At 48.8% G+C, this 25761-nt stretch overlaps 1 protein-coding gene across 1 annotated transcript in view; it reads left to right on the top strand.

The window, feature by feature from the left end:
* The window catches only part of LOC140194116 (protein unc-79 homolog), a 338541-nt gene that overhangs the window by 208078 nt on the left and 104702 nt on the right, over nt 1-25761 (top strand). Inside the window, exons 34-37 of the mRNA XM_072251578.1 lie at nt 15982-16094; nt 16404-16489; nt 17491-17664; nt 23717-23785. Coding sequence (XP_072107679.1) covers nt 15982-16094; nt 16404-16489; nt 17491-17664; nt 23717-23785 — 442 coding nt within the window. The remainder of the gene's footprint in view (nt 1-15981; nt 16095-16403; nt 16490-17490; nt 17665-23716; nt 23786-25761) is intronic.

Below are 25761 nucleotides of genomic sequence, written 5' to 3'. Positions count from 1 at the left end.
ACTGATCAAACACCCCAGTCCGCATCGATCGCCCTGGTCAAACACCCCAGTCCACATCGATCGCCCTGATCAAACACCACAGTCCGCATCGATCACCCTGATCAAACACCCCAGTCTGCATCGATCGCCCTGATCAAACACCCCAGTCCGCATCGATCGCCCTGATCAAACTGTTCAAACACCCCAGTCCACATCGATCGCCCTGATCAAACTGATCAAACTGATCAAACACCCCAGTCCGCATCGATCGCCCTGATCAAACTGTTCAAACACCCCAGTCCACATCGATCGCCCTGATCAAACTGATCAAACACCCCAGTCCGCATCGATCGCCCTGATCAAACTGTTCAAACACCCCAGTCCGCATCGATCGCCCTGGTCAAACACCCCAGTCCGCATCGATCGCCCTGGTCAACACCCCAGTCCGCATCGATCGCCCTGATCAAACACCCCAGTCTGCATCGATCGCCCTGATCAAACACCCCAGTCCGCATCGATCGCCCTGGTCAAACACCCCAGTCCGCATCGATCGCCCTGATCAAACTGTTCAAACACCCCAGTCCGCATCGATCGCCCTGATCAAACTGATCAAACACCACAGTCCACATCGATCGCCCTGATCAAACACCCCAGTCCGCATCGATCGCCCTGATCAAACTGTTCAAACACCCCAGTCCGCATCGATCGCCGTGGTCTAACACCCCAGTCCACATCGATCGCCCTGATCAAACTGTTCAAACACCCCAGTCCACATCGATCGCCCTGATCAAACTGATCAAACACCCCAGTCCGCATCGATCGCCCTGATCAAACTGTTCAAACACCCCAGTCCGCATCGATCGCCCTGATCAAACTGTTCAAACACCCCAGTCCACATCGATCGCCCTGATCAAACTGATCAAACACCCCAGTCCGCATCGATCGCCCTGATCAAACTGTTCAAACACCCCAGTCCGCATCGATCGCCCTGGTCAAACACCCCAGTCCGCATCGATCGCCCTGGTCAACACCCCAGTCCGCATCGATCGCCCTAGTCAAACACCCCAGTCCGCATCGATCATCCTGATCAAACACCCCAGTCTGCATCGATCACCCTGATCAAACACCCCAGTCCGCATCGATCGCCCTGATCAAACTGTTCAAACACCCCAGTCCACATCGATCGCCCTGATCAAACTGATCAAACACCCCAGTCCGCATCGATCGCCCTGATCAAACACCCCAGTCCACATCGATCGCCCTGATCAAACTGTTCAAACACCCCAGTCTGCATCAATTGCCCTGATCAAACTGTTCAAACACCCCAGTCCGCATCGATCGCCCTGGTCAAACACCCCAGTCCACATCGATCGCCCTGATCAAACTGATCAAACACCCCAGTCCGCATCGATCGCCCTGATCAAACACCCCAGTCCGCATCGATCGCCCTGATCAAACTGTTCAAACACCCCAGTCCACATCGATCGCCCTGATCAAACTGATCAAACACCCCAGTCCGCATCGATCGCCCTGGTCAAACACCCCAGTCCACATCGATCGCCCTGATCAAACACCCCAGTCCGCATCGATCACCCTGATCAAACACCCCAGTCTGCATCGATCGCCCTGATCAAACACCCCAGTCCGCATCGATCGCCCTGATCAAACTGTTCAAACACCCCAGTCCACATCGATCGCCCTGATCAAACTGATCAAACACCCCAGTCCGCATCGATCGCCCTGATCAAACTGTTCAAACACCCCAGTCCACATCGATCGCCCTGATCAAACTGATCAAACACCCGTCCGCATCGATCGCCCTGATCAAACTGTTCAAACACCCCAGTCCGCATCGATCGCCCTGATCAAACACCCCAGTCTGCATCGATCGCCCTGATCAAACACCCCAGTCCGCATCGATCGCCCTGGTCAAACACCCCAGTCCGCATCGATCGCCCTGATCAAACTGTTCAAACACCCCAGTCCGCATCGATCGCCCTGGTCAAACACCCCAGTCCACATCGATCGCCCTGATCAAACACCCCAGTCTGCATCGATCGCCCTGATCAAACACCCCAGTCCGCATCGATCACCCTGATCAAACACCCCAGTCTGCATCGATCACCCTGATCAAACACCCCAGTCCGCATCGATCGCTCTGATCAAACTGTTCAAACACCCCAGTCCACATCGATCGCCCTGATCAAACTGATCAAACACCCCAGTCCGCATCGATCGCCCTGATCAAACAGCCCAGTCCACATCGATCGCCCTGATCAAACTGTTCAAACACCCCAGTCCACATCGATCGCCCTGGTCAAACTGATCAAACACCCCAGTCCGCATCGATCGCCCTGGTCAAACACCCCAGTCCACATCGATCGCCCTGATCAAACACCCCAGTCTGCATCGATCGCCCTGATCAAACACCCCAGTCCGCATCGCTCGCCCTGATCAAACTGTTCAAACACCCCAGTCCACATCGATCGCCCTGATCAAACTGATCAAACACCCCAGTCCGCATCGATCGCCCTGATCAAACTGTTCAAACACCCCAGTCCGCATCGATCGCCCTGGTCAAACACCCTAGTCCGCATCGATCGCCCTGGTCAACACCCCAGTCCGCATCGATCGCCCTGATCAAACACCCCAGTCTGCATCGATCGCCCTGATCAAACACCCCAGTCCGCATCGATCGCCCTGGTCAAACACCCCAGTCCGCATCGATCGCCCTGATCAAACTGTTCAAACACCCCAGTCCGCATCGATCGCCCTGATCAAACTGATCAAACACCCCAGTCCACATCGATCGCCCTGATCAAACACCCCAGTCTGCATCGATCGCCCTGATCAAACTGTTCAAACACCCCAGTCCACATCGGTCGCCCTGATCAAACACCCCAGTCTGCATCAATCGCCCTGATCAAACACCCCAGTCCGCATCGATCACCCTGATCAAACTGTTCAAACACCCCAGTCTGCATCGATCGCCCTGATCAAACTGTTCAAACACCCCAGTCCGCATCGATCGCCCTGATCAAACTGTTCAAACACCCCAGTCCACATCGATCGCCCTGATCAAGCTGATCAAACACCCCAGTCCGCATCGATCGCCCTGATCAAACACCCCAGTCCACATCGATCGCCCTGATCAAACTGTTCAAACACCCCAGTCCACATCGATCACCCTGATCAAACTGATCAAACAGCCCAGTCCGCATCGATCACCCTGGTCAAACACCCCAGTCCGCATCGATCGCCCTGATCAAACACCCCAGTCTGCATCGATCGCCCTGATCAAACTGTTCAAACACCCCAGTCCACATCGGTCGCCCTGATCAAACACCCCAGTCTGCATCGATCGCCCTGATCAAACACCCCAGTCCGCATCGATCACCCTGATCAAACTGTTCAAACACCCCAGTCTGCATCGATCACCCTGATCAAACTGTTCAAACACCCCAGTCTGCATCGATCGCCCTGATCAAACTGTTCAAACACCCCAGTCCACATCGATCGCCCTGATCAAGCTGATCAAACACCCCAGTCCGCATCGATCGCCCTGATCAAACACCCCAGTCCACATCGATCGCCCTGATCAAACTGTTCAAACACCCCAGTCCACATCGATCGCCCTGATCAAACTGATCAAACACCCCAGTCCGCATCGATCGCCCTGATCAAACTGTTCAAACACCCCAGTCCGCATCGATCACCCTGATCAAACACCCCAGTCTGCATCGATCGCCCTGATCAAACACCCCAGTCCGCATCGATCACCCTGATCAAACACCCCAGTCCGCATCGATCACCCTGATCAAACACCCCAGTCCGCATCGATCGCCCTGATCAAACTGTTCAAACACCCCAGTCCACATCGATCGCCCTGATCAAACTGATCAAACACCCCAGTCCGCATCGATCGCCCTGATCAAACTGTTCAAACACCCCAGTCCACATTGATCGCCCTGATCAAACTGATCAAACACCCCAGTCCGCATCGATCGCCCTGATCAAACTGTTCAAACACCCCAGTCCGCATCGATCGCCCTGATCAAACACCCCAGTCTGCATCGATCGCCCTGATCAAACACCCCAGTCCGCATCGATCGCCCTGGTCAAACACCCCAGTCCGCATCGATCGCCCTGATCAAACTGTTCAAACACCCCAGTCCGCATCGATCGCCCTGGTCAAACACCCCAGTCCACATCGATCGCCCTGATCAAACACCCCAGTCTGCATCGATCGCCCTGATCAAACACCCCAGTCCGCATCGATCACCCTGATCAAACACCCCAGTCTGCATCGATCACCCTGATCAAACACCCCAGTCCGCATCGATCGCTCTGATCAAACTGTTCAAACACCCCAGTCCACATCGGTCGCCCTGATCAAACACCCCAGTCTGCATCGATCGCCCTGATCAAACACCCCAGTCCGCATCGATCACCCTGATCAAACTGTTCAAACACCCCAGTCTGCATCGATCGCCCTGATCAAACTGTTCAAACACCCCAGTCCGCATCGATCGCCCTGATCAAACTGTTCAAACACCCCAGTCCACATCGATCGCCCTGATCAAGCTGATCAAACACCCCAGTCCGCATCGATCGCCCTGATCAAACACCCCAGTCCACATCGATCGCCCTGATCAAACTGTTCAAACACCCCAGTCCACATCGATCACCCTGATCAAACTGATCAAACAGCCCAGTCCGCATCGATCACCCTGGTCAAACACCCCAGTCCGCATCGATCGCCCTGATCAAACACCCCAGTCTGCATCGATCGCCCTGATCAAACACCCCAGTCCGCATCGATCACCCTGATCAAACACCCCAGTCTGCATCGATCACCCTGATCAAACACCCCAGTCCGCATCGATCGCTCTGATCAAACTGTTCAAACACCCCAGTCCACATCGGTCGCCCTGATCAAACACCCCAGTCTGCATCGATCGCCCTGATCAAACACCCCAGTCCGCATCGATCACCCTGATCAAACTGTTCAAACACCCCAGTCTGCATCGATCGCCCTGATCAAACTGTTCAAACACCCCAGTCCGCATCGATCGCCCTGATCAAACTGTTCAAACACCCCAGTCCACATCGATCGCCCTGATCAAGCTGATCAAACACCCCAGTCCGCATCGATCGCCCTGATCAAACACCCCAGTCCACATCGATCGCCCTGATCAAACTGTTCAAACACCCCAGTCCACATCGATCACCCTGATCAAACTGATCAAACAGCCCAGTCCGCATCGATCACCCTGGTCAAACACCCCAGTCCGCATCGATCGCCCTGATCAAACACCCCAGTCTGCATCGATCGCCCTGATCAAACTGTTCAAACACCCCAGTCCACATCGGTCGCCCTGATCAAACACCCCAGTCTGCATCGATCGCCCTGATCAAACACCCCAGTCCGCATCGATCACCCTGATCAAACTGTTCAAACACCCCAGTCTGCATCGATCGCCCTGATCAAACTGTTCAAACACCCCAGTCCGCATCGATCGCCCTGATCAAACTGTTCAAACACCCCAGTCCACATCGATCGCCCTGATCAAGCTGATCAAACACCCCAGTCCGCATCGATCGCCCTGATCAAACACCCCAGTCCACATCGATCGCCCTGATCAAACTGTTCAAACACCCCAGTCCACATCGATCGCCCTGATCAAACTGATCAAACACCCCAGTCCGCATCGATCGCCCTGGTCAAACACCCCAGTCCACATCGATCGCCCTGATCAAACACCCCAGTCCGCATCGATCACCCTGATCAAACACCCCAGTCTGCATCGATCGCCCTGATCAAACACCCCAGTCCGCATCGATCGCCCTGATCAAACTGTTCAAACACCCCAGTCCACATCGATCGCCCTGATCAAACTGATCAAACTGATCAAACACCCCAGTCCGCATCGATCGCCCTGATCAAACTGTTCAAACACCCCAGTCCACATCGATCGCCCTGATCAAACACCCCAGTCTGCATCGATCGCCCTGATCAAACACCCCAGTCCGCATCGATCGCCCTGGTCAAACACCCCAGTCCGCATCGATTGCCCTGATCAAACTGTTCAAACACTCCAGTCCGTATCGATCGGCCTGGTCAAACACCCCAGTCCACATCGATCGCCCTGATCAAACACCCCAGTCTGCATCGATCGCCCTGATCAAACACCCCAGTCCGCATCGATCACCCTGATCAAACACCCCAGTCTGCATCGATCACCCTGATCAAACACCCCAGTCCGCATCGATCGCCCTGATCAAACTGTTCAAACACCCCAGTCCACATCGATCGCCCTGATCAAACTGATCAAACACCCCAGTCCGCATCGATCGCCCTGATCAAACTGTTCAAACACCCCAGTCCGCATCGATCGCCCTGGTCAAACACCCTAGTCCGCATCGATCGCCCTGGTCAACACCCCAGTCCGCATCGATCGCCCTGATCAAACACCCCAGTCTGCATCGATCGCCCTGATCAAACACCCCAGTCCGCATCGATCGCCCTGGTCAAACACCCCAGTCCGCATCGATCGCCCTGATCAAACTGTTCAAACACCCCAGTCCGCATCGATCGCCCTGATCAAACTGATCAAACACCCCAGTCCACATCGATCGCCCTGATCAAACACCCCAGTCTGCATCGATCGCCCTGATCAAACTGTTCAAACACCCCAGTCCACATCGGTCGCCCTGATCAAACACCCCAGTCTGCATCAATCGCCCTGATCAAACACCCCAGTCCGCATCGATCACCCTGATCAAACTGTTCAAACACCCCAGTCTGCATCGATCGCCCTGATCAAACTGTTCAAACACCCCAGTCCGCATCGATCGCCCTGATCAAACTGTTCAAACACCCCAGTCCACATCGATCGCCCTGATCAAGCTGATCAAACACCCCAGTCCGCATCGATCGCCCTGATCAAACACCCCAGTCCACATCGATCGCCCTGATCAAACTGTTCAAACACCCCAGTCCACATCGATCACCCTGATCAAACTGATCAAACAGCCCAGTCCGCATCGATCACCCTGGTCAAACACCCCAGTCCGCATCGATCGCCCTGATCAAACACCCCAGTCTGCATCGATCGCCCTGATCAAACTGTTCAAACACCCCAGTCCACATCGGTCGCCCTGATCAAACACCCCAGTCTGCATCGATCGCCCTGATCAAACACCCCAGTCCGCATCGATCACCCTGATCAAACTGTTCAAACACCCCAGTCTGCATCGATCGCCCTGATCAAACTGTTCAAACACCCCAGTCCGCATCGATCGCCCTGATCAAACTGTTCAAACACCCCAGTCCACATCGATCGCCCTGATCAAACACCCCAGTCCACATCGATCGCCCTGATCAAACTGTTCAAACACCCCAGTCCACATCGATCGCCCTGATCAAACTGATCAAACACCCCAGTCCGCATCGATCGCCCTGATCAAACTGTTCAAACACCCCAGTCCGCATCGATCACCCTGATCAAACACCCCAGTCTGCATCGATCGCCCTGATCAAACACCCCAGTCCGCATCGATCACCCTGATCAAACACCCCAGTCCGCATCGATCACCCTGATCAAACACCCCAGTCCGCATCGATCGCCCTGATCAAACTGTTCAAACACCCCAGTCCACATCGATCGCCCTGATCAAACTGATCAAACACCCCAGTCCGCATCGATCGCCCTGATCAAACTGTTCAAACACCCCAGTCCACATTGATCGCCCTGATCAAACTGATCAAACACCCCAGTCCGCATCGATCGCCCTGATCAAACTGTTCAAACACCCCAGTCCGCATCGATCGCCCTGATCAAACACCCCAGTCTGCATCGATCGCCCTGATCAAACACCCCAGTCCGCATCGATCGCCCTGGTCAAACACCCCAGTCCGCATCGATCGCCCTGATCAAACTGTTCAAACACCCCAGTCCGCATCGATCGCCCTGGTCAAACACCCCAGTCCACATCGATCGCCCTGATCAAACACCCCAGTCTGCATCGATCGCCCTGATCAAACACCCCAGTCCGCATCGATCACCCTGATCAAACACCCCAGTCTGCATCGATCACCCTGATCAAACACCCCAGTCCGCATCGATCGCTCTGATCAAACTGTTCAAACACCCCAGTCCACATCGGTCGCCCTGATCAAACACCCCAGTCTGCATCGATCGCCCTGATCAAACACCCCAGTCCGCATCGATCACCCTGATCAAACTGTTCAAACACCCCAGTCTGCATCGATCGCCCTGATCAAACTGTTCAAACACCCCAGTCCGCATCGATCGCCCTGATCAAACTGTTCAAACACCCCAGTCCACATCGATCGCCCTGATCAAGCTGATCAAACACCCCAGTCCGCATCGATCGCCCTGATCAAACACCCCAGTCCACATCGATCGCCCTGATCAAACTGTTCAAACACCCCAGTCCACATCGATCACCCTGATCAAACTGATCAAACAGCCCAGTCCGCATCGATCACCCTGGTCAAACACCCCAGTCCGCATCGATCGCCCTGATCAAACACCCCAGTCTGCATCGATCGCCCTGATCAAACACCCCAGTCCGCATCGATCACCCTGATCAAACACCCCAGTCTGCATCGATCACCCTGATCAAACACCCCAGTCCGCATCGATCGCTCTGATCAAACTGTTCAAACACCCCAGTCCACATCGGTCGCCCTGATCAAACACCCCAGTCTGCATCGATCGCCCTGATCAAACACCCCAGTCCGCATCGATCACCCTGATCAAACTGTTCAAACACCCCAGTCTGCATCGATCGCCCTGATCAAACTGTTCAAACACCCCAGTCCGCATCGATCGCCCTGATCAAACTGTTCAAACACCCCAGTCCACATCGATCGCCCTGATCAAGCTGATCAAACACCCCAGTCCGCATCGATCGCCCTGATCAAACACCCCAGTCCACATCGATCGCCCTGATCAAACTGTTCAAACACCCCAGTCCACATCGATCACCCTGATCAAACTGATCAAACAGCCCAGTCCGCATCGATCACCCTGGTCAAACACCCCAGTCCGCATCGATCGCCCTGATCAAACACCCCAGTCTGCATCGATCGCCCTGATCAAACTGTTCAAACACCCCAGTCCACATCGGTCGCCCTGATCAAACACCCCAGTCTGCATCGATCGCCCTGATCAAACACCCCAGTCCGCATCGATCACCCTGATCAAACTGTTCAAACACCCCAGTCTGCATCGATCGCCCTGATCAAACTGTTCAAACACCCCAGTCCGCATCGATCGCCCTGATCAAACTGTTCAAACACCCCAGTCCACATCGATCGCCCTGATCAAGCTGATCAAACACCCCAGTCCGCATCGATCGCCCTGATCAAACACCCCAGTCCACATCGATCGCCCTGATCAAACTGTTCAAACACCCCAGTCCACATCGATCGCCCTGATCAAACTGATCAAACACCCCAGTCCGCATCGATCGCCCTGGTCAAACACCCCAGTCCACATCGATCGCCCTGATCAAACACCCCAGTCCGCATCGATCACCCTGATCAAACACCCCAGTCTGCATCGATCGCCCTGATCAAACACCCCAGTCCGCATCGATCGCCCTGATCAAACTGTTCAAACACCCCAGTCCACATCGATCGCCCTGATCAAACTGATCAAACTGATCAAACACCCCAGTCCGCATCGATCGCCCTGATCAAACTGTTCAAACACCCCAGTCCACATCGATCGCCCTGATCAAACACCCCAGTCTGCATCGATCGCCCTGATCAAACACCCCAGTCCGCATCGATCGCCCTGGTCAAACACCCCAGTCCGCATCGATTGCCCTGATCAAACTGTTCAAACACTCCAGTCCGTATCGATCGGCCTGGTCAAACACCCCAGTCCACATCGATCGCCCTGATCAAACACCCCAGTCTGCATCGATCGCCCTGATCAAACACCCCAGTCCGCATCGATCACCCTGATCAAACACCCCAGTCTGCATCGATCACCCTGATCAAACACCCCAGTCCGCATCGATCGCCCTGATCAAACTGTTCAAACACCCCAGTCCACATCGATCGCCCTGATCAAACTGATCAAACACCCCAGTCCGCATCGATCGCCCTGATCAAACACCCCAGTCCACATCGATCGCCCTGATCAAACTGTTCAAACACCCCATTCCACATCGATCGCCCTGATCAAACTGATCAAACACCCCAGTCCGCATCGATCGCCCTGGTCAAACACCCCAGTCCACATCGATCGCCCTGATCAAACACCCCAGTCTGCATCGATCGCCCTGATCAAACTGTTCAAACACCCCAGTCGACATCGATCGCCCTGATCAAACTGATCAAACACCCCAGTCCGCATCGATCGCCCTGATCAAACACCCCAGTCCACATCGATCGCCCTGATCAAACTGATCAAACACCCCAGTCTGCATCGATCACCCTGATCAAACACCCCAGTCCGCTACGATCACCCTGATCAAACACCCCAGTCTGCATCGATCACCCTGATCAAGCACCCCAGTCCGCATCGATCGCCCTGATCAAACTGATCAAACACCCCAGTCCGCATCGATCGCCCTGATCAAACACCCCAGTCCACATCGATCGCCCTGATCAAACTGTTCAAACACCCCAGTCAGCATCAATTGCCCTGATCAAACTGTTCAAACACCCAAGTCCGCATCGATCGCCCTGGTCAAACACCCCAGTCCACATCGATCGCCCTGATCAAACTGATCAAACACCCCAGTCCGCATCGATCGCCCTGATCAAACACCCCAGTCCACATCGATCGCCCTGATCAAACTGTTCAAACACCCCAGTCCACATCGATCGCCCTGATCAAACTGATCAAACACCCCAGTCCGCATCGATCGCCCTGGTCAAACACCCCAGTCCACATCGATCGCCCTGATCAAACTGATCAAACAGCCCAGTCCGCATCGATTACCCTGGTCAAACACCCCAGTCCGCATCGATCGCCCTGATCAAACACCCCAGTCTGCATCGATCGCCCTGATCAAACTGTTCAAACACCCCAGTCCACATCGGTCGCCCTGATCAAACACCCCAGTCTGCATCGATCGCCCTGATCAAACACCCCAGTCCGCATCGATCACCCTGATCAAACTGTTCAAACACCCCAGTCTGCATCGATCGCCCTGATCAAACTGTTCAAACACCCCAGTCCGCATCGATCGCCCTGATCAAACTGTTCAAACACCCCAGTCCACATCGATCGCCCTGATCAAGCTGATCAAACACCCCAGTCCGCATCGATCGCCCTGATCAAACACCCCAGTCCACATCGATCGCCCTGATCAAACTGTTCAAACACCCCAGTCCACATCGATCGCCCTGATCAAACTGATCAAACACCCCAGTCCGCATCGATCGCCCTGGTCAAACACCCCAGTCCACATCGATCGCCCTGATCAAACACCCCAGTCCGCATCGATCACCCTGATCAAACACCCCAGTCTGCATCGATCGCCCTGATCAAACACCCCAGTCCGCATCGATCGCCCTGATCAAACTGTTCAAACACCCCAGTCCACATCGATCGCCCTGATCAAACTGATCAAACTGATCAAACACCCCAGTCCGCATCGATCGCCCTGATCAAACTGTTCAAACACCCCAGTCCACATCGATCGCCCTGATCAAACTGATCAAACACCCCAGTCCGCATCGATCGCCCTGATCAAACTGTTCCAACACCCCAGTCCGCATCGATCGCCCTGATCAAACACCCCAGTCTGCATCGATCGCCCTGATCAAACACCCCAGTCCGCTTCGATCGCCCTGGTCAAACACCCCAGTCCGCATCGATCGCCCTGATCAAACTGTTCAAACACCCCAGTCCGCATCGATCGCCCTGGTCAAACACCCCAGTCCACATCGATCGCCCTGATCAAACACCCAGTCTGCATCGATCGCCCTGATCAAACACCCCAGTCCGCATCGATCACCCTGATCAAACACCCCAGTCTGCATCGATCACTCTGATCAAACACCCCAGTCCGTATCGATCGCCCTGATCAAACTGTTCAAACACCCCAGTCCACATCGATCGCCCTGATCAAACTGATCAAACACCCCAGTCCGCATCGATCGCCCTGATCAAACACCCCAGTCCGCATCGATCGCCCTGATCAAACTGATCAAACACCCCAGTCCGCTTCGATCGCCCTGATCAAACTGTTCCAACACCCCAGTCCGCATCGATCGCCCTGATCAAACACCCCAGTCCGCATCGATCGCCCTGATCAAACACCCCAGTCTGCATCGATCGCCCTGATCAAACACCCCAGTCCGCATCGATCGCCCTGGTCAAACACCCCAGTCCGCATCGATCGCCCTGATCAAACTGTTCAAACACCCCAGTCCGCATCGGTCGCCCTGATCAAACACCCCAGTCTGCATCGATCGCCCTGATCAAACACCCCAGTCTGCATCGATCACCCTGATCAAACTGTTCAAACACCCCAGTCTGCATCGATTGCCCTGATCAAACTGTTCAAACACCCCAGTCCGCATCGATCACCCTGATCAAACTGATCAAACACCCCAGTCCACATCGATCGCCCTGATCAAACACCCCAGTCCGCATCGATCGCCCTGATCAAACTGTTCAAACACCCCAGTCCACATCGATTGCCCTGGTCAAACTACTCAAAACCAGTTTAAAAGAAGTATCCAGAATCGAGGGACATATTTAACACACACACAAAATGCTGGAGGAACCCAGCAGGCCAGACATCATCTTGGAAAAGAGTACAATTAATGTTTTTGGCCAACTTTGCATGCAGCTTTCCAGTCCAGATTCTGGTAATTGATGACACAGCTGAGAGTTGACTGAAGTTCCGAGGGACTGTTGCAGTACTGGGAGATTGTGTACTACTAAGAGCTACTAATGAATCAAGGTCCTGCTCACCTCTATGTTTAGATTATAAAAATCCAGCTCTGGCAATTGAGATCATAGTTTGGCATAAAAAATGGAATTTCATTTGTCATAATTAATCACCACAGGGTGAGGCTCCCTTAGTATCTCCTATCCTCAGAGTTATTTACAAACTTTATTTTCTTCTGTTGGATGTACTGTCTCAGCGAATGGCTATTCTGAGTTGAAATTGACTTTGAATTAACTGACAAAGAATGGTACAGCACAGCAAATGTCCACTCGGTGCACAATGTTCTCCCAAACTAATTACGTTCGTAATCAAATAGCCGATTAAACTCATCCTTTCTGACTGCCCACACAATGTCCATACAGGAGGTACAGAGGAGATGTCAGGGGTAAGTTTTTTTTACACAGAGAGTGGTGAGTGCGTGGAATGGGCTGCTGGCAGCGGTGGTGGAGGCGGATACGATAGGATCTTTTAAGAGACTTCTGGATGCCTACATGGAGCTTAGAAAATAGAGGGCTATGGGTAAAGCCTAGGTAGTCCTACAATAGGGACATGTTTGGCACAGCTTTGTGGGCCGAAGGGCCTGTATTGTGCTGTAGGTTTTCTATGTTTCTATATCCCTCCATTTTCCTCACAGCCATGTGCCTATCTAAATGCCTCTGAAAAGTCTCTAATGGATCAGCCTGTGCCACCACCAGGCACCCATCACTCTGTGTCAAAATAATTTCAACTTGAGGAAAAGGTACTGTCTTGTCTACTCTATCTTTGCCTTTCATAATCTTATAAACCTCTATCAGAATTCCCCCTCAGCCTCTGCTGTAGAGAAAACAAGACGTTTGTCCAGCCTCTGTTACAGTGAAATTGTAGACCTACAGTATGTAATTATATGTCCCTCACAGTTCACCCCCTATCCATTTGCAGAGGGAATCATTGATTGCATGAGTAGCAGACATCCCACCCTGCAAAAACTCATTTCAGGGAGGTAGCACCCCTGCCCCCCCCCCCCCACAACCCCATATCCCCCCCCACCCCGGTCGACCTCCAAGGGTGTATGTAATACTTTGTTTAGTGATTTTGTCTAATCTGTGAACCAACTTGGGTATATGCAGAAAATGTGACATTAAAATATGTACTTATGTTATATTATCATGTTTATTCTATTACAACTTTAAGCAAGTCTACAGGGAGTTTGGCCTCATCACGTAGGACATCAATAGCGTAGCTCCTTGGCAGCTAGCCAGCTAGTTTAGATCAGGGGTCTTCAACCTTTTTTGCACCGCGGACTGGTTTAATATTGACCAATTTCACTCTGCCCCCTCCCCCAGCTGCCTGTCATCTCCCTCATGGTTTTGCCTCCTTCTACTACCCATTGTGTTTTCCCCTATTCCTTCTTCACCTTTCCTGCCTATCACCTCCCTGCTTCCCCTCCCCCACCCCTTTATCTTTCCCCTTACTGGTTTTTCACCTGGAACCTACCAGCCTTCTCCTTCCCACCCTCCCCCCACCTTCTCTATAGGGCCTCTGCCTCTTCCCTCTTCAGTCCTGATGAAGGGTTCCGGCCCAAAACGTTGACTGATCGTTTTCACAGATGCTGCCTGACCTGCTGAGTTCCTCTAGCGTGTTGTGCGTGTTGGTTAAATAATCTTAATGGTTATTAGGGTTTCTGTTACCTACCCCCTCCCCCAACTAATCCCAATTCATAGAACATGGAACATAGAATAGTACAGCATAGTACAGGTCCTTCGGCCCACAATGTTGTGCCGACCCTCAAACCCTGCCTCCCATATAACCCCTCAACTTAAATTCCTCCATATACCTGGTCCAGTAGACTCTTAAACTTCACTAATGTATCTTGCCTCCACTACTGACTCAGGCAGTGCATTCCACGCACCAACCACTCTCTGAGTAAAAAACCTTCTTCTAATATCCCCCTTGAACTTCCCACCCCTTACCTTAAAGCCATGTCCTCTAGTATTGAGCAGTGGTGCCCTGGTGAAGAGGCGCTGGCTATCCACTCTATCTATTCCTCTTATTATCTTGTTCACCTCTATCATGTCTCCTCTCATCCTCCTTCTCTCCAAAGAGTAAAGCCCTAGCTCCCTTAATCTCTGATCATAGTGCATACTCTCTAAACCAGGCAGCATCCTGGTAAATCTCCTCTGTACCCTTTCCAATGCTTCCACATCCTTCCTATAGTGAAGCGACCAGAACTGGACACAGTACTCCAAGTGTGGCCTAACCAGAGTTTTATAGAGCTGCATCATTACATCGCGACCCTTAAACTCTATCCCTCGACTTATGAAACCTAACACCCCATAAGCTTTCTTAACTACCCTATCTACCTGTGAGGCAACTTTCAGGGATCTGTGGATATGTATCCCTGGATATGTATCCCCAGATCCCTCTGCTCCTCCACACTACCAAGTATCCTGCCATTTAATTTGTACTCTGGCTTGGAGTTTGTCCTTCCAAAGTGTACCACCTCACACTTCTCCAGGTTGAACTCCATCTGCCACTTCTCAGCCCACTTCTGCATTCTATCAATGTCTCTCTGCAATCTTCAACAATCCCCTACACTATCTACAACACCACCAACCTTTGTGTGGTCTGCAAACTTGCCAACCCACCCTTCTACCCCCACATCCATGTCATTATTATAAATCACGAAAAGTAGAGGTCCCAGAACAGATCCTTGTGGGACACCACTAGTCACAACCCTGTAGTCACAATACAGATCTTAGATCTTGGAACTCTGGCTTTTGGGATAGTTGAAGACTTGCTGAGCTCCTGATGGCACATCTACTGCCACTATCCGCTAACTTAGCGTAGATGATTGAACCTAAGACTAATGTATTCTATGTGGTTAATGTTCTGTGTGCAGTGTGAGAAGATTTTGCGTTTTCATTAACATGCTGTTACTTTTTGGAATTGTAGTCTTGATATTATATTAGCAGCTCAAAAGTTGATAGTTTCCATTACCTATCCTTGTAAATGATGGAATTTCCTTTCATCTTTTCGAATAAATTTTTAACAATGTGCACATTTTTTTTGAAGCATGTTGATTCCTGGGAACACTGCTGGTGTGGCAAAGCAGTTTCTACGTTGCACCTTCCATCAGCTAGCTCCCAACAGTATTCTTCCACAGCTATTTCAAAGCAACATCAAAGGTATTGTTTTTCCAAATACGAATTGCAAAATGTTAGCAGTAATATTTTGATAATAAATACTAACATTTACTGTTCCTTAAGCTTAGAAATAATTGCAGGTTTTACATTTTTATGCTTTTTTTCTGCACTACTTATATAATTTAATTCATACTTATATACTCATTATTTAAGTATATACTAATATAATTTAATATACTGACTGTAATTTATATTTTTTTATTATTATGTATTGCAATGTACTGATGCTGCAACTAATAAAATTCATGACATATGCCAGTGATATTAAACCTGATTCTGATTTTGATTTAGATGGAAGCTTCCTTCGAACTTTGGCCTCCTCTTTGATGGACTTCAATGAGTTGAGTTCAGTGGCAGCATTGAATCAGCTCCTGGAGGTAATGCAGAACATGGAAAGAACTTGCTCATTAGCATTTTTAAATAATGTTCTGCAATAGAAATCAATGTGATCCATTTATCCAGTTATGCCGGAGTTGCATAAAACTCGAGTTCAGCCACATAACACCACATACTATAGGAGCAGAATTAGGCCATTTGGCCCATTGAGTCTGCTCCACCAGTTCATCATGGCTGATCCAATTTTCTTTTCAGCCCCAATCTTCTGCTTTCCACCACCAGTTTCCCTTTATACCCTGACCATCAATCAAAAATCTGTCAACCTCTGCCTTAAATATACATAAAGACTTGGCCTCCACAGCTGCTTGTGGCAACAAGTTCCACAGATTTACCACTCTGGAGTATTGCATACTGTTCTGGTTACCCTGTTATAGGAAGGATGTCGAGGCTTTGGAAAGGATGCAGAAGAGGTTTACCAGGATGCTGTCTGGATTAGATAGCATGTGCTATAATGAGACATTAGACAAACTTGAGTTGTGTTCTCTGGAGAAGCAGAGACTGAGGGGAGATCTGATAGAGGTTTATAAGATTATGAGAGCCACAGGTAGAGTAAGAGACAGCATCTTTTTCCCAGGGTTGAAATGTCTAATACCAGAGGGCACGCATTTAAGGCAAGAAGGGTTAATTTCAAACCAGATGTGAAGGACAAGATTTTTTTAACACAGAGAGGGTGAGTGCCTGGATCGCACTGCCTGGCATGGTGGTAGAGGCAGATACATTTGGGACTTGTAAGAGATGGTTAGATAGGCACATCAATATGAGGAAAATGGAAAGGTATGGACATTGTGTAGACAGAAAGGATTAGTTTAGTTGGCCATTTGATTACCAATTTAATTGGTTCAGCATAACATTGTGGGCTAAGGGTCCTGTTCCTGTACTGTTCTATTTTTTTTAGAATATTATTGCAAGTTAAATGAGGAAAAACATTAATTAAGCATCTCTTAACTTTGTGTTGTTACTTTGGGATCCAAACACGACACAGGGTTTAAACAACAAGAAGAACTTACCAGCAGGGGGAGCCATGCTTCGCTGTTTGGATAACATCGCGACTTACATGGAAGCTTTGCCGATGGATTTACCAAACAATCTGTGGACTACAATCTGCAATCACTTCCAAACCTTTCTGGCCAAGCTGCCATGCATATTGCCTCTGAAGGTAGGAATAATTTCGGGATTGGTTGCCATTCAGGAGAAATAACAATTGTAACTCAGAAACAGGAGAGATTTTGCAGATGCTGGAAATCCAGAGCAAAGCACACAAAATGCTGGAGGAACTTAATGGGTCAGGGCACTATCGGTGGAAGTGAATGAGCAGTTGACATTTCACTCAACCCAAAATGCTGACATTTATTCATTTCCATAGATGCTGCCTGACCTGCTGAGTTCCTCCAGCATTTTGAGTGCATTGCTCCAGATAAGCACGTTCTTGGTTGCATATTTTCAGACTTTATATTGGACATCTGTGCATGTGATGATGCCATCATTGTGTGTGGTGATAGAAATTGAATGTGGAAATTTTGACCCATAACTCACTCACATTCAAACATGGAGCAAACTATACAAGTTGAGAAACATATGCAGTTCAAGGGTCTCTGTTGGAACAACCATTTTATCATATCTTCTTCTTCTTCTTGCTGCTTAAGCCCATCACATCCACTGGGGCACAGACTAGTGACAGTAGCTTGCCAGAATCCTCTGTGCTGGGCTCAATCCTCCAAGCTTTTCCATGTGTAGCCCATCTTCTCGGTGTGCCCTTCCTCTCCCGGGGATGAGGTCTTTGGAGCTTCTGTAGCTCTGGGTTTTTATGAGATGGGGTTGCTAGTCCCATACCCAATCTGCTTCCTTTCACAGCGGGGCTTGAGACCATCCGCGGCCGAGTTACGTTATCATCTCTGAGTGCCCTACATTGACTGTGCATCTTATTAAAGTACAGAGAGGAGAATGGCCCCAATCACTGTCACTTCTGCTCACTCACAACATGGTGTTGGCAAATGTGCGGATGGTTGGGGTGGTGATAGTGCTATACAGAGGAGATCCTGTTAAAGACCAGTAGTCTACCCTTTAGCCCCCAATTTCCTGTTCTCTCTCTCTCCATTTAAAAATTCTCTATCCAAGGGGGCAGTGGAGACTCAGACACTTCATTCCTGACAGAAATCTATCGATTTTTAGTATGTAAAGGAAACTAATATGGCAAGGGGGATGGGAACCAGTATGATAGAGCTGAGGATGAGCCAGGAGGTTAACAAGCAGATGATGGATGTAACATGAATGTGAGGAAGGACAAGCCAATGACTGGCTTCATATGCAGACAGAGCAAAGAGTTAGATTGTACTACAGAGGCAAAATTCCATAGGGTGAAGAATGCAGGACAGAAGATGGTGTATTTGAATGTGCGTAGCATTCAGAATAAGGTGGTTGAACTCATGGTGCAATTAGAGATTGGTCGGTATGATGTTGTGGGCTTCACTGAGTTGTGGCTGATCGAAGGCCATAGTTCAGAGCTTAACATCACAGGATAGACTTTGTATCGAAAGGACAGGCAAGAAAGCATTGGTGATGGTGTGGCTCTGTTGGTAAGAGATGGAATTACATCTTTAGTAAGAGGTGACATAGGATTAGAGAATGTTGAATTTTTGTGGGTGGAGTTAAGAAACTGCAATGGTAAAAAAAAATCATGGGAATCATATCTCGGCTTCCAAATACAAACCAAGATGTGGGGTTGAGATGGCAAAGGGAGCTGGAAAATGCATGTAATAAGGGTATTGGCACAATTGTAATGGGGAACTTCAATATGCAAGGGGATTGGGAAAATCAGGTTGGTGTCAGATCGCAAGAGAGGGAACTTGTTGAATGCCCATGAGATTACCTTTTAGAGCATTTTGTGCTTGAGCCCACCTGGGGAAAGGCTATCTTAGACTGGGTGTGGTGTAATAACCCAGATCTTAATAGGGAGCTTAATGTAAAGGAACCCTGAGGAGGTGGTGATCAAAATATAATTGAATTCATACTGGAGTTTGAGAGGGAGAAACACAAGTCACATGTATTGCAGTGGAATAAAGGGAATTACAGAGGCAAGAGAGACAAGCTTATCCAGGTGGAATCCAGATGGATTGCAGGAGGATACTGGCGCAGGTGACGGCAGAGCAAAGGTGGCTGAAGTTTCTGGGAATAGTTCACAAGGCACAGGATAGGCATGTCCCACAGATGAAGGTGTTGTCAAATGGCAGGTGTAGGCAATCGTGGCTGACAAGGGAAATTAAGGACTGGATAAAAGCCAAGGAAAGGGCATATAGAAACATAGAAAACATACAACACAATACAGGCCCTTTGGCCCACAAAGCCTTGCCGAACATGTCCTTACCCTTAGAAATGACCTAGGGTTAGCCCTCTATTTCTCTGAACTCCATGTACCGGTCCAGGAGTCTCTTAAAAGACCCTATCGTATCCATCACCGTTGCCGGCAGCCCGTTCCATGCACTCACCACTCTCTGCATAAAAAAACTAACCCCTCACATCTCCTCTGTACCTACTTCCAAGCACCTTAAAACTGTGCCCTCTTGTGCTAGCCATTGCAGCCCCGGGAAAAAGCCTCTGACTATCCACACGATCAATGCCTCTCATCATCTTATTCACCTCTGTCAGGTCACCTCTCATCCTCCGTCGCTCCAAGGAGAAAAGGCTGAGCTCACTCAACCTATTCTTGTAAGACGTGCTCCCCAATCCAGGTATCATCCTTGAAAATCTCCTCTGCATCCTTTCCATGGTTTCCACATCCTTCCTGTAGTGAGACGACCAGAATTGAGCACAGTACTCCAAGTAGGGTCTGACCAGGGTCCTATACAGCTGCAACATTACCTCTCGGCTCTTAAACTCAATCCCACGATTAATGAAGGCCAAGGTCCCTCTTTCTTAATCACAGAGTCAACCTGTGCAGCAGATTTGAGAGTCCCATGGACTCAGACCCCAAGATCCCTCTGATCCTCCACACTGCCAAGAGACTTACCATTAATGCTATATTCTGCCATCATATTTGACCTACCAAAATGAACCACCTCACACTTATCTGGGTTGAACCCCATCTGCCACTTCTCAGCCCAGTTTTGCATCCTATCAATGTTCCGCTGTAACCTTTGACAGCCCTCCACACTATCCACAACACCTCCAACCTTTGTGTCATCAGCAAATTTACTAACTCATCCCTCCTGTTCTTTATCCAGGTCATTTATAAAAATCACAAAGAGGAGGGGTCCCAGAACAGATCTCTGAGGTACACCACTGGTCACCGATCTCTATATAGAATATGACCCGTCTACAACCACTCTTTGCCTTCTGTGGGCAAGCCAGTTCTGGATCCACAAAGCAAGGTCCCCTTACTTTCTCAATAAGCCTTGCCTGTGGTACCTTGTCAAATGTCTTGCTGAAATCGTTATACACGACATATATGGCTCTACCTTCATCAATGTGTTTAGTCACATCTTCAAAAAATTCAATCAGGCTCGTAAGGCACGACCTGCCTTTGACAAAACCATGCTGACTATTTGTAATCATATTATGCCTCTCCAAATGTTCATAAATCCTGCCTCTCAGGATCTTCTCCACCAACTTACCAACCACTGAGGTAAGACTCACTGGTCTATAATTTCCTGGGCTACCTGTATTCCCTTTCTTGAATAAGGGAACAACATCCGCAACCCTCTAATCCTCCGGAACCTCTCCCGTCCCCATTGATGATGCAAAAATCATCGCCAGAGGCTCAGCAATCTCCTCCCTCGCCTCCCACAGTAGCCTGGGTTACATCTCATCTGGTCCTGGTGACTTATCCAACTTGATGCTTTCCAAAAGCTCCAGCACATCCTCTTTCTTAATATCTACAAGCTGAAGCTTTTCAGTCCGCTGCAAGTCATCCCTACAATCGCCAAGATCCTTTTCTGTAGTAAATACTGAAGGAAAGTACTCATTAAGTACCTCTGCTATCTCTTCTGGTTCCATACACACTTTTCCACTGTCACACTTGATTGGTCCTATTCTGTTACGTCTTATCCTCTTGCTCTTCACATACTTGTAGAATGCCTTGGGGTTTTCCTGTCCGCCAAGGCCTTCTCATGGCCCTTCCTGGCTCTCCTAGATTAGTGTGGCTTCATCTTTACAGTAGAGGAAGCCGTGGATAGACATATCAGAATGGGAATGGGATGTGGAATTAAAATGTGTGGCCACTGGGAGACCCCATCCTCCCGCCACCCCACTAGGAATAGGGTTCCCCTTGTCCTCACCTACCACCCCACCAGCCTCCGGGTCCAACGTATAATTCTCTGTAACTTCTGCCACCTCCAATGGGATCCTACCACTAAGCACATCTTTCCCTGCCCCCCTCTGTCCCCCCCATCCCTTCCCACTGATCTCCCTCCCAGCACTTATCCTTGTAAGCGGAACAAGTGCTACACATGCCCTTACACTTTCTCCCTCACCACCATTCAGGGCCCCAGACAGTCCTTCCAGGTGAGGCAACACTTCACCTGTGAGTCGGCTGGGGTGATATACTGCATCCGGTGCTCCAGATACGGCCTTCTATATATTGGCGAGACCCGACGCAGGCTGGGAGACTGTTTCGCTGAACACCTACGCTCTGTCCGCCAGAGAAAGCAGGATCTCCCTGTGGCCACACATTTTAATTCCACGTCCCATTCCCATTCTGACATGTCTATCCACGGCCTCCTCTACTGTAAAGATGAAGCCACAGTCAGGTTGGAGGAACAACACCTTATATTCTGTCTGGGTAGCCTCCAACCTGATGGCATGAACATTGACTTCTCTAATTTCCGTTAATGCCCCACCTCCCCTTCATACCCCATCCGTTACTTATTTATTATTATATTAATTTTTTTCCCTCTCTCTTCCTTTTTCTCCCTCTGTCCCTCTGACTATACTCCTTGCCCATCCTCTAGGTTTCCCCCCCCCCCTTTTCTTCTCCCTGGGCCTCCTGTCCCATGATCCTCTCATATCCCTTTTGCCAATCAACTGTCCAGCTCTTGGCTCCATCCCTCCCCCTCCTGTCTTCTCCTATCATCCCCCTCCCACTTTCAAATCTCTTACTAGCTCTTCTTTCAGTTAGTCCTGACAAAGGGTCTCAGCCCAAAACGTCAACTGTACCTCTTCCTATAGATGCGGCCTGGCCTGCTGCGTTCACCAGCAATTTTTATGTGTGTTGCTTGAAATTCCAGCAACTGCAGATTTCCTCGTGTTTGCCTGTCAAAGTTAGCCATGATCATATTGAATGGTCATATTGAAGCAGGATGCTTCCTCTGGCCCCATTTCTTTCTATTCTGATAGACTTAAATGTGAACAAAAACTTAATACGGTGCATTTCAGTTAATTGGTACTCATCGGTACCAGTACGTTTTGGCCCAAGTCAACGGCTGCCCCAATGAGCTAAAGTTTCATGGAACTAGTTAAAAAGGTATAAAACAAGACAACTGACAGTTCAATTGAGTAACAAATTATGTATTTAAATAAAATACAGAACAAATTAGGAGACTGCAAGAGTACGATAAAACTGTATTAGTTCCTTACAGTTATCGACGGAGGAATTAATCCAATGTACGCTTCACTGTTCCTAAATGACTGTAAATGAACAAAGTCAGCACAGGCACCTATTACAGATAATGGCAAGTGTCAAACCCTTTTGTGAAATCCTGGCCAGGGTCTGATTTTTAAAAAAAATAAAAATAAAAATCAAAAATGATTAAAAATCACTGCCTTTCAAAACAGCATCCTTTGGCCCAAATGGATAACATAACACAAGAACACGCAACTGACGCTATTTAAGAACTGTTAACTTTAAGTACGGTGTAGTGTTAAATGACCGCACAAGTACAAGTGACTGGCAGCAATTAGAAACTGTTCAGCAACAGTCTTTTGCCCTATTTAAGTGGCACAGTGTCTCAAGTAAACAAAGAGAACCGGGCTATTTCTCAATTAGTTTTTGTTGTTTAAGAGTTGTTCCAAAGTAAGTGGCTGCCGTAATTAACCGATAGTCCTATTGACTGGAATTCACTGTATTTATAAAATATTAGAAGTAGATTTTATTTGTTATGGCAGGATAAATCATATTTATTTGGATGTACTAAAAGTTTCAAAATGTACCTCTCAGTTACCAACAAAATAAATACCCAAATCCATGACAAGTTGTGATACACTCATTTCATCTTCAGTGCTGCTTGGATTCCGGTTTGGCAATCATGATCTGTCTTCTCAAGATACCTACTTCAAGTGCAACACGGGTAAGACAAAGGGATTTTTATTCCATTATTTGTTAAGTTATTTTAGTTTTGTCCCTTTGTTACTTAGTTTTTGTCAATCTACAGTAGGACTGACTTTTAGATTGTGGTTAACATAAAACGTCAAAGAGTACAGGTCAGGAACGGATATTCAGCCACAACTGTTGTACTGATCCAATTAAATTAAAAATCAAGTGGGCAGCCTAACTAACCCATTCTGCCTACACAACATCCATTTCTTCCATTTTCCTCACATTCATGTGCCTATCTAAATGTCTCTTAAAAGTCCCTAATGTATCTGCCTTTACCACCACCCCAGGCAACACATTCCAGACACCCACCACTTTCTGTGTAAAAAAATAAAAAAAACTTGCTCCCAACATCTCCTTTGAAGTTAGCCCCTCTCACTTTAAATGCACACCCCTGATGTTACACATTTCAACTCTGGGAAAAATATTCTGTCTACTTTGTCTATGCCTCTCATAATCTTATTAACCTCTATCAGATCTCCCCTCAGCCTCCACCGCCCCAGAGAAAATAATCCGTTTGTTCAACTTCTATTAGATATTTTCCAGTTTTTGCAATATTTATTGTTTGTGTGAATGGCTTTTCTCATCAGAATCAGAATCAGGTTTAGTATCACCAGCATGTGACATGAAATTTGTTCACTTAGCAGCAGCAGTTCAATGCAATACATAATCTAGAAGAGAGAGAAAAAAATAAAACATAATAAATAAACAAGTAAATCAATTAAGTATATTGAATAGATTATTAAAAAATGTGCAAAAACAGAAATACTGTATATTAAAAAAGTGAGATAGTGTCCAAAGCTTCAAAGTCCATTTAGGAATCGGATGGCAGAGGAGAAGAAGCTGTTCCTGAATCACTGAGTGTGTGCCTTCAGGCTTCTGTATCTCCTGCCTGATGGTAACAGTGAGAAAAGGGCATGTCCTGGTGCTGGAGGTCTTTACTAATGGACACTGCCTTTCTGAGACACCGCTTCCTAAAGATGTCCTGGGTACTTTGTAGGCTGGTACCCAAGATGGAGCTGACTAGATTTACAACCTTCTGCAGCTTCTTTCGGTCCTGTGTAGTAGCCCCTCCATACCAGACAGTGATGCAGCCTGTCAGAATGGTCTCCATGGTACAGCTATCAAAGTTGTTAGGCGTATTTGTTGACATGCCAAATTGCTTCAAACTCAGAATAAAGTCTAACCGCTGTCTTGCTTTCTTTATGACTTCATCAATACTTTGGGACCAGGTTAGATCTTCAGAGATCTTGACACCCAGGAACTTGAAGCTGCTCACTCTCTCCACTTCTGATCCCTCTTTGAGGATTGGTATTTGTTCCTTCATCTTACCCTTCCTGAAGTCCACAATCAGCTCTTTCATCTTACTGATGTTGAGTGCCAGGTTATTGCTGCAGCACCATTCCAGTAGTTGGCATATCTCACTCCTGTACCCCCTCTCATCATCGAGTTTCTACCAACAATGGTTGTATCATCCGCAAATTTGTAGATGGTGTTTGAGCTATGCCTAGCTACACATGTGTAGAGAGAGAGTAGAGCAGTGGGGTAAGCACACACCCCTGAGGTGTGTCAGTGTTGATTGTCAGTGAAGAGGATATGTTATCACCAATCCGCACAATCTATTTTGTTGTCTGTTTATTTATCTATCTCACCATGATTTAATTTATCTATTAGTATGCTGCTTTCGGTTTATCTTGGTTGAGCTGTTCATCATAATTGTTTCCACTCTATTGCCAAAACTTTGACAAAACTGGAGGAAAATCTGTTTAATGTTTCCATTAAATCGTCATCATGATCATCCTGTGCCATGTCGTATGAGATGGACGGTCATGGTCTTGATCCGAGCCATTGACAATACTCTTTACAGATTGCCTGTCTTGCGTCAGTGGTCACATAACCAGGACTTGTGATTGCAGTTGCTCATATTACCATCCACCACCTGCTCCCATG

This window comes from Mobula birostris, chromosome 1 (genome assembly GCF_030028105.1).
Source record: "Mobula birostris isolate sMobBir1 chromosome 1, sMobBir1.hap1, whole genome shotgun sequence".
In the NCBI taxonomy this organism is placed as follows: domain Eukaryota; kingdom Metazoa; phylum Chordata; class Chondrichthyes; order Myliobatiformes; family Myliobatidae; genus Mobula; species Mobula birostris.
This window is presented reverse-complemented; position numbering and strand designations above follow the sequence as displayed.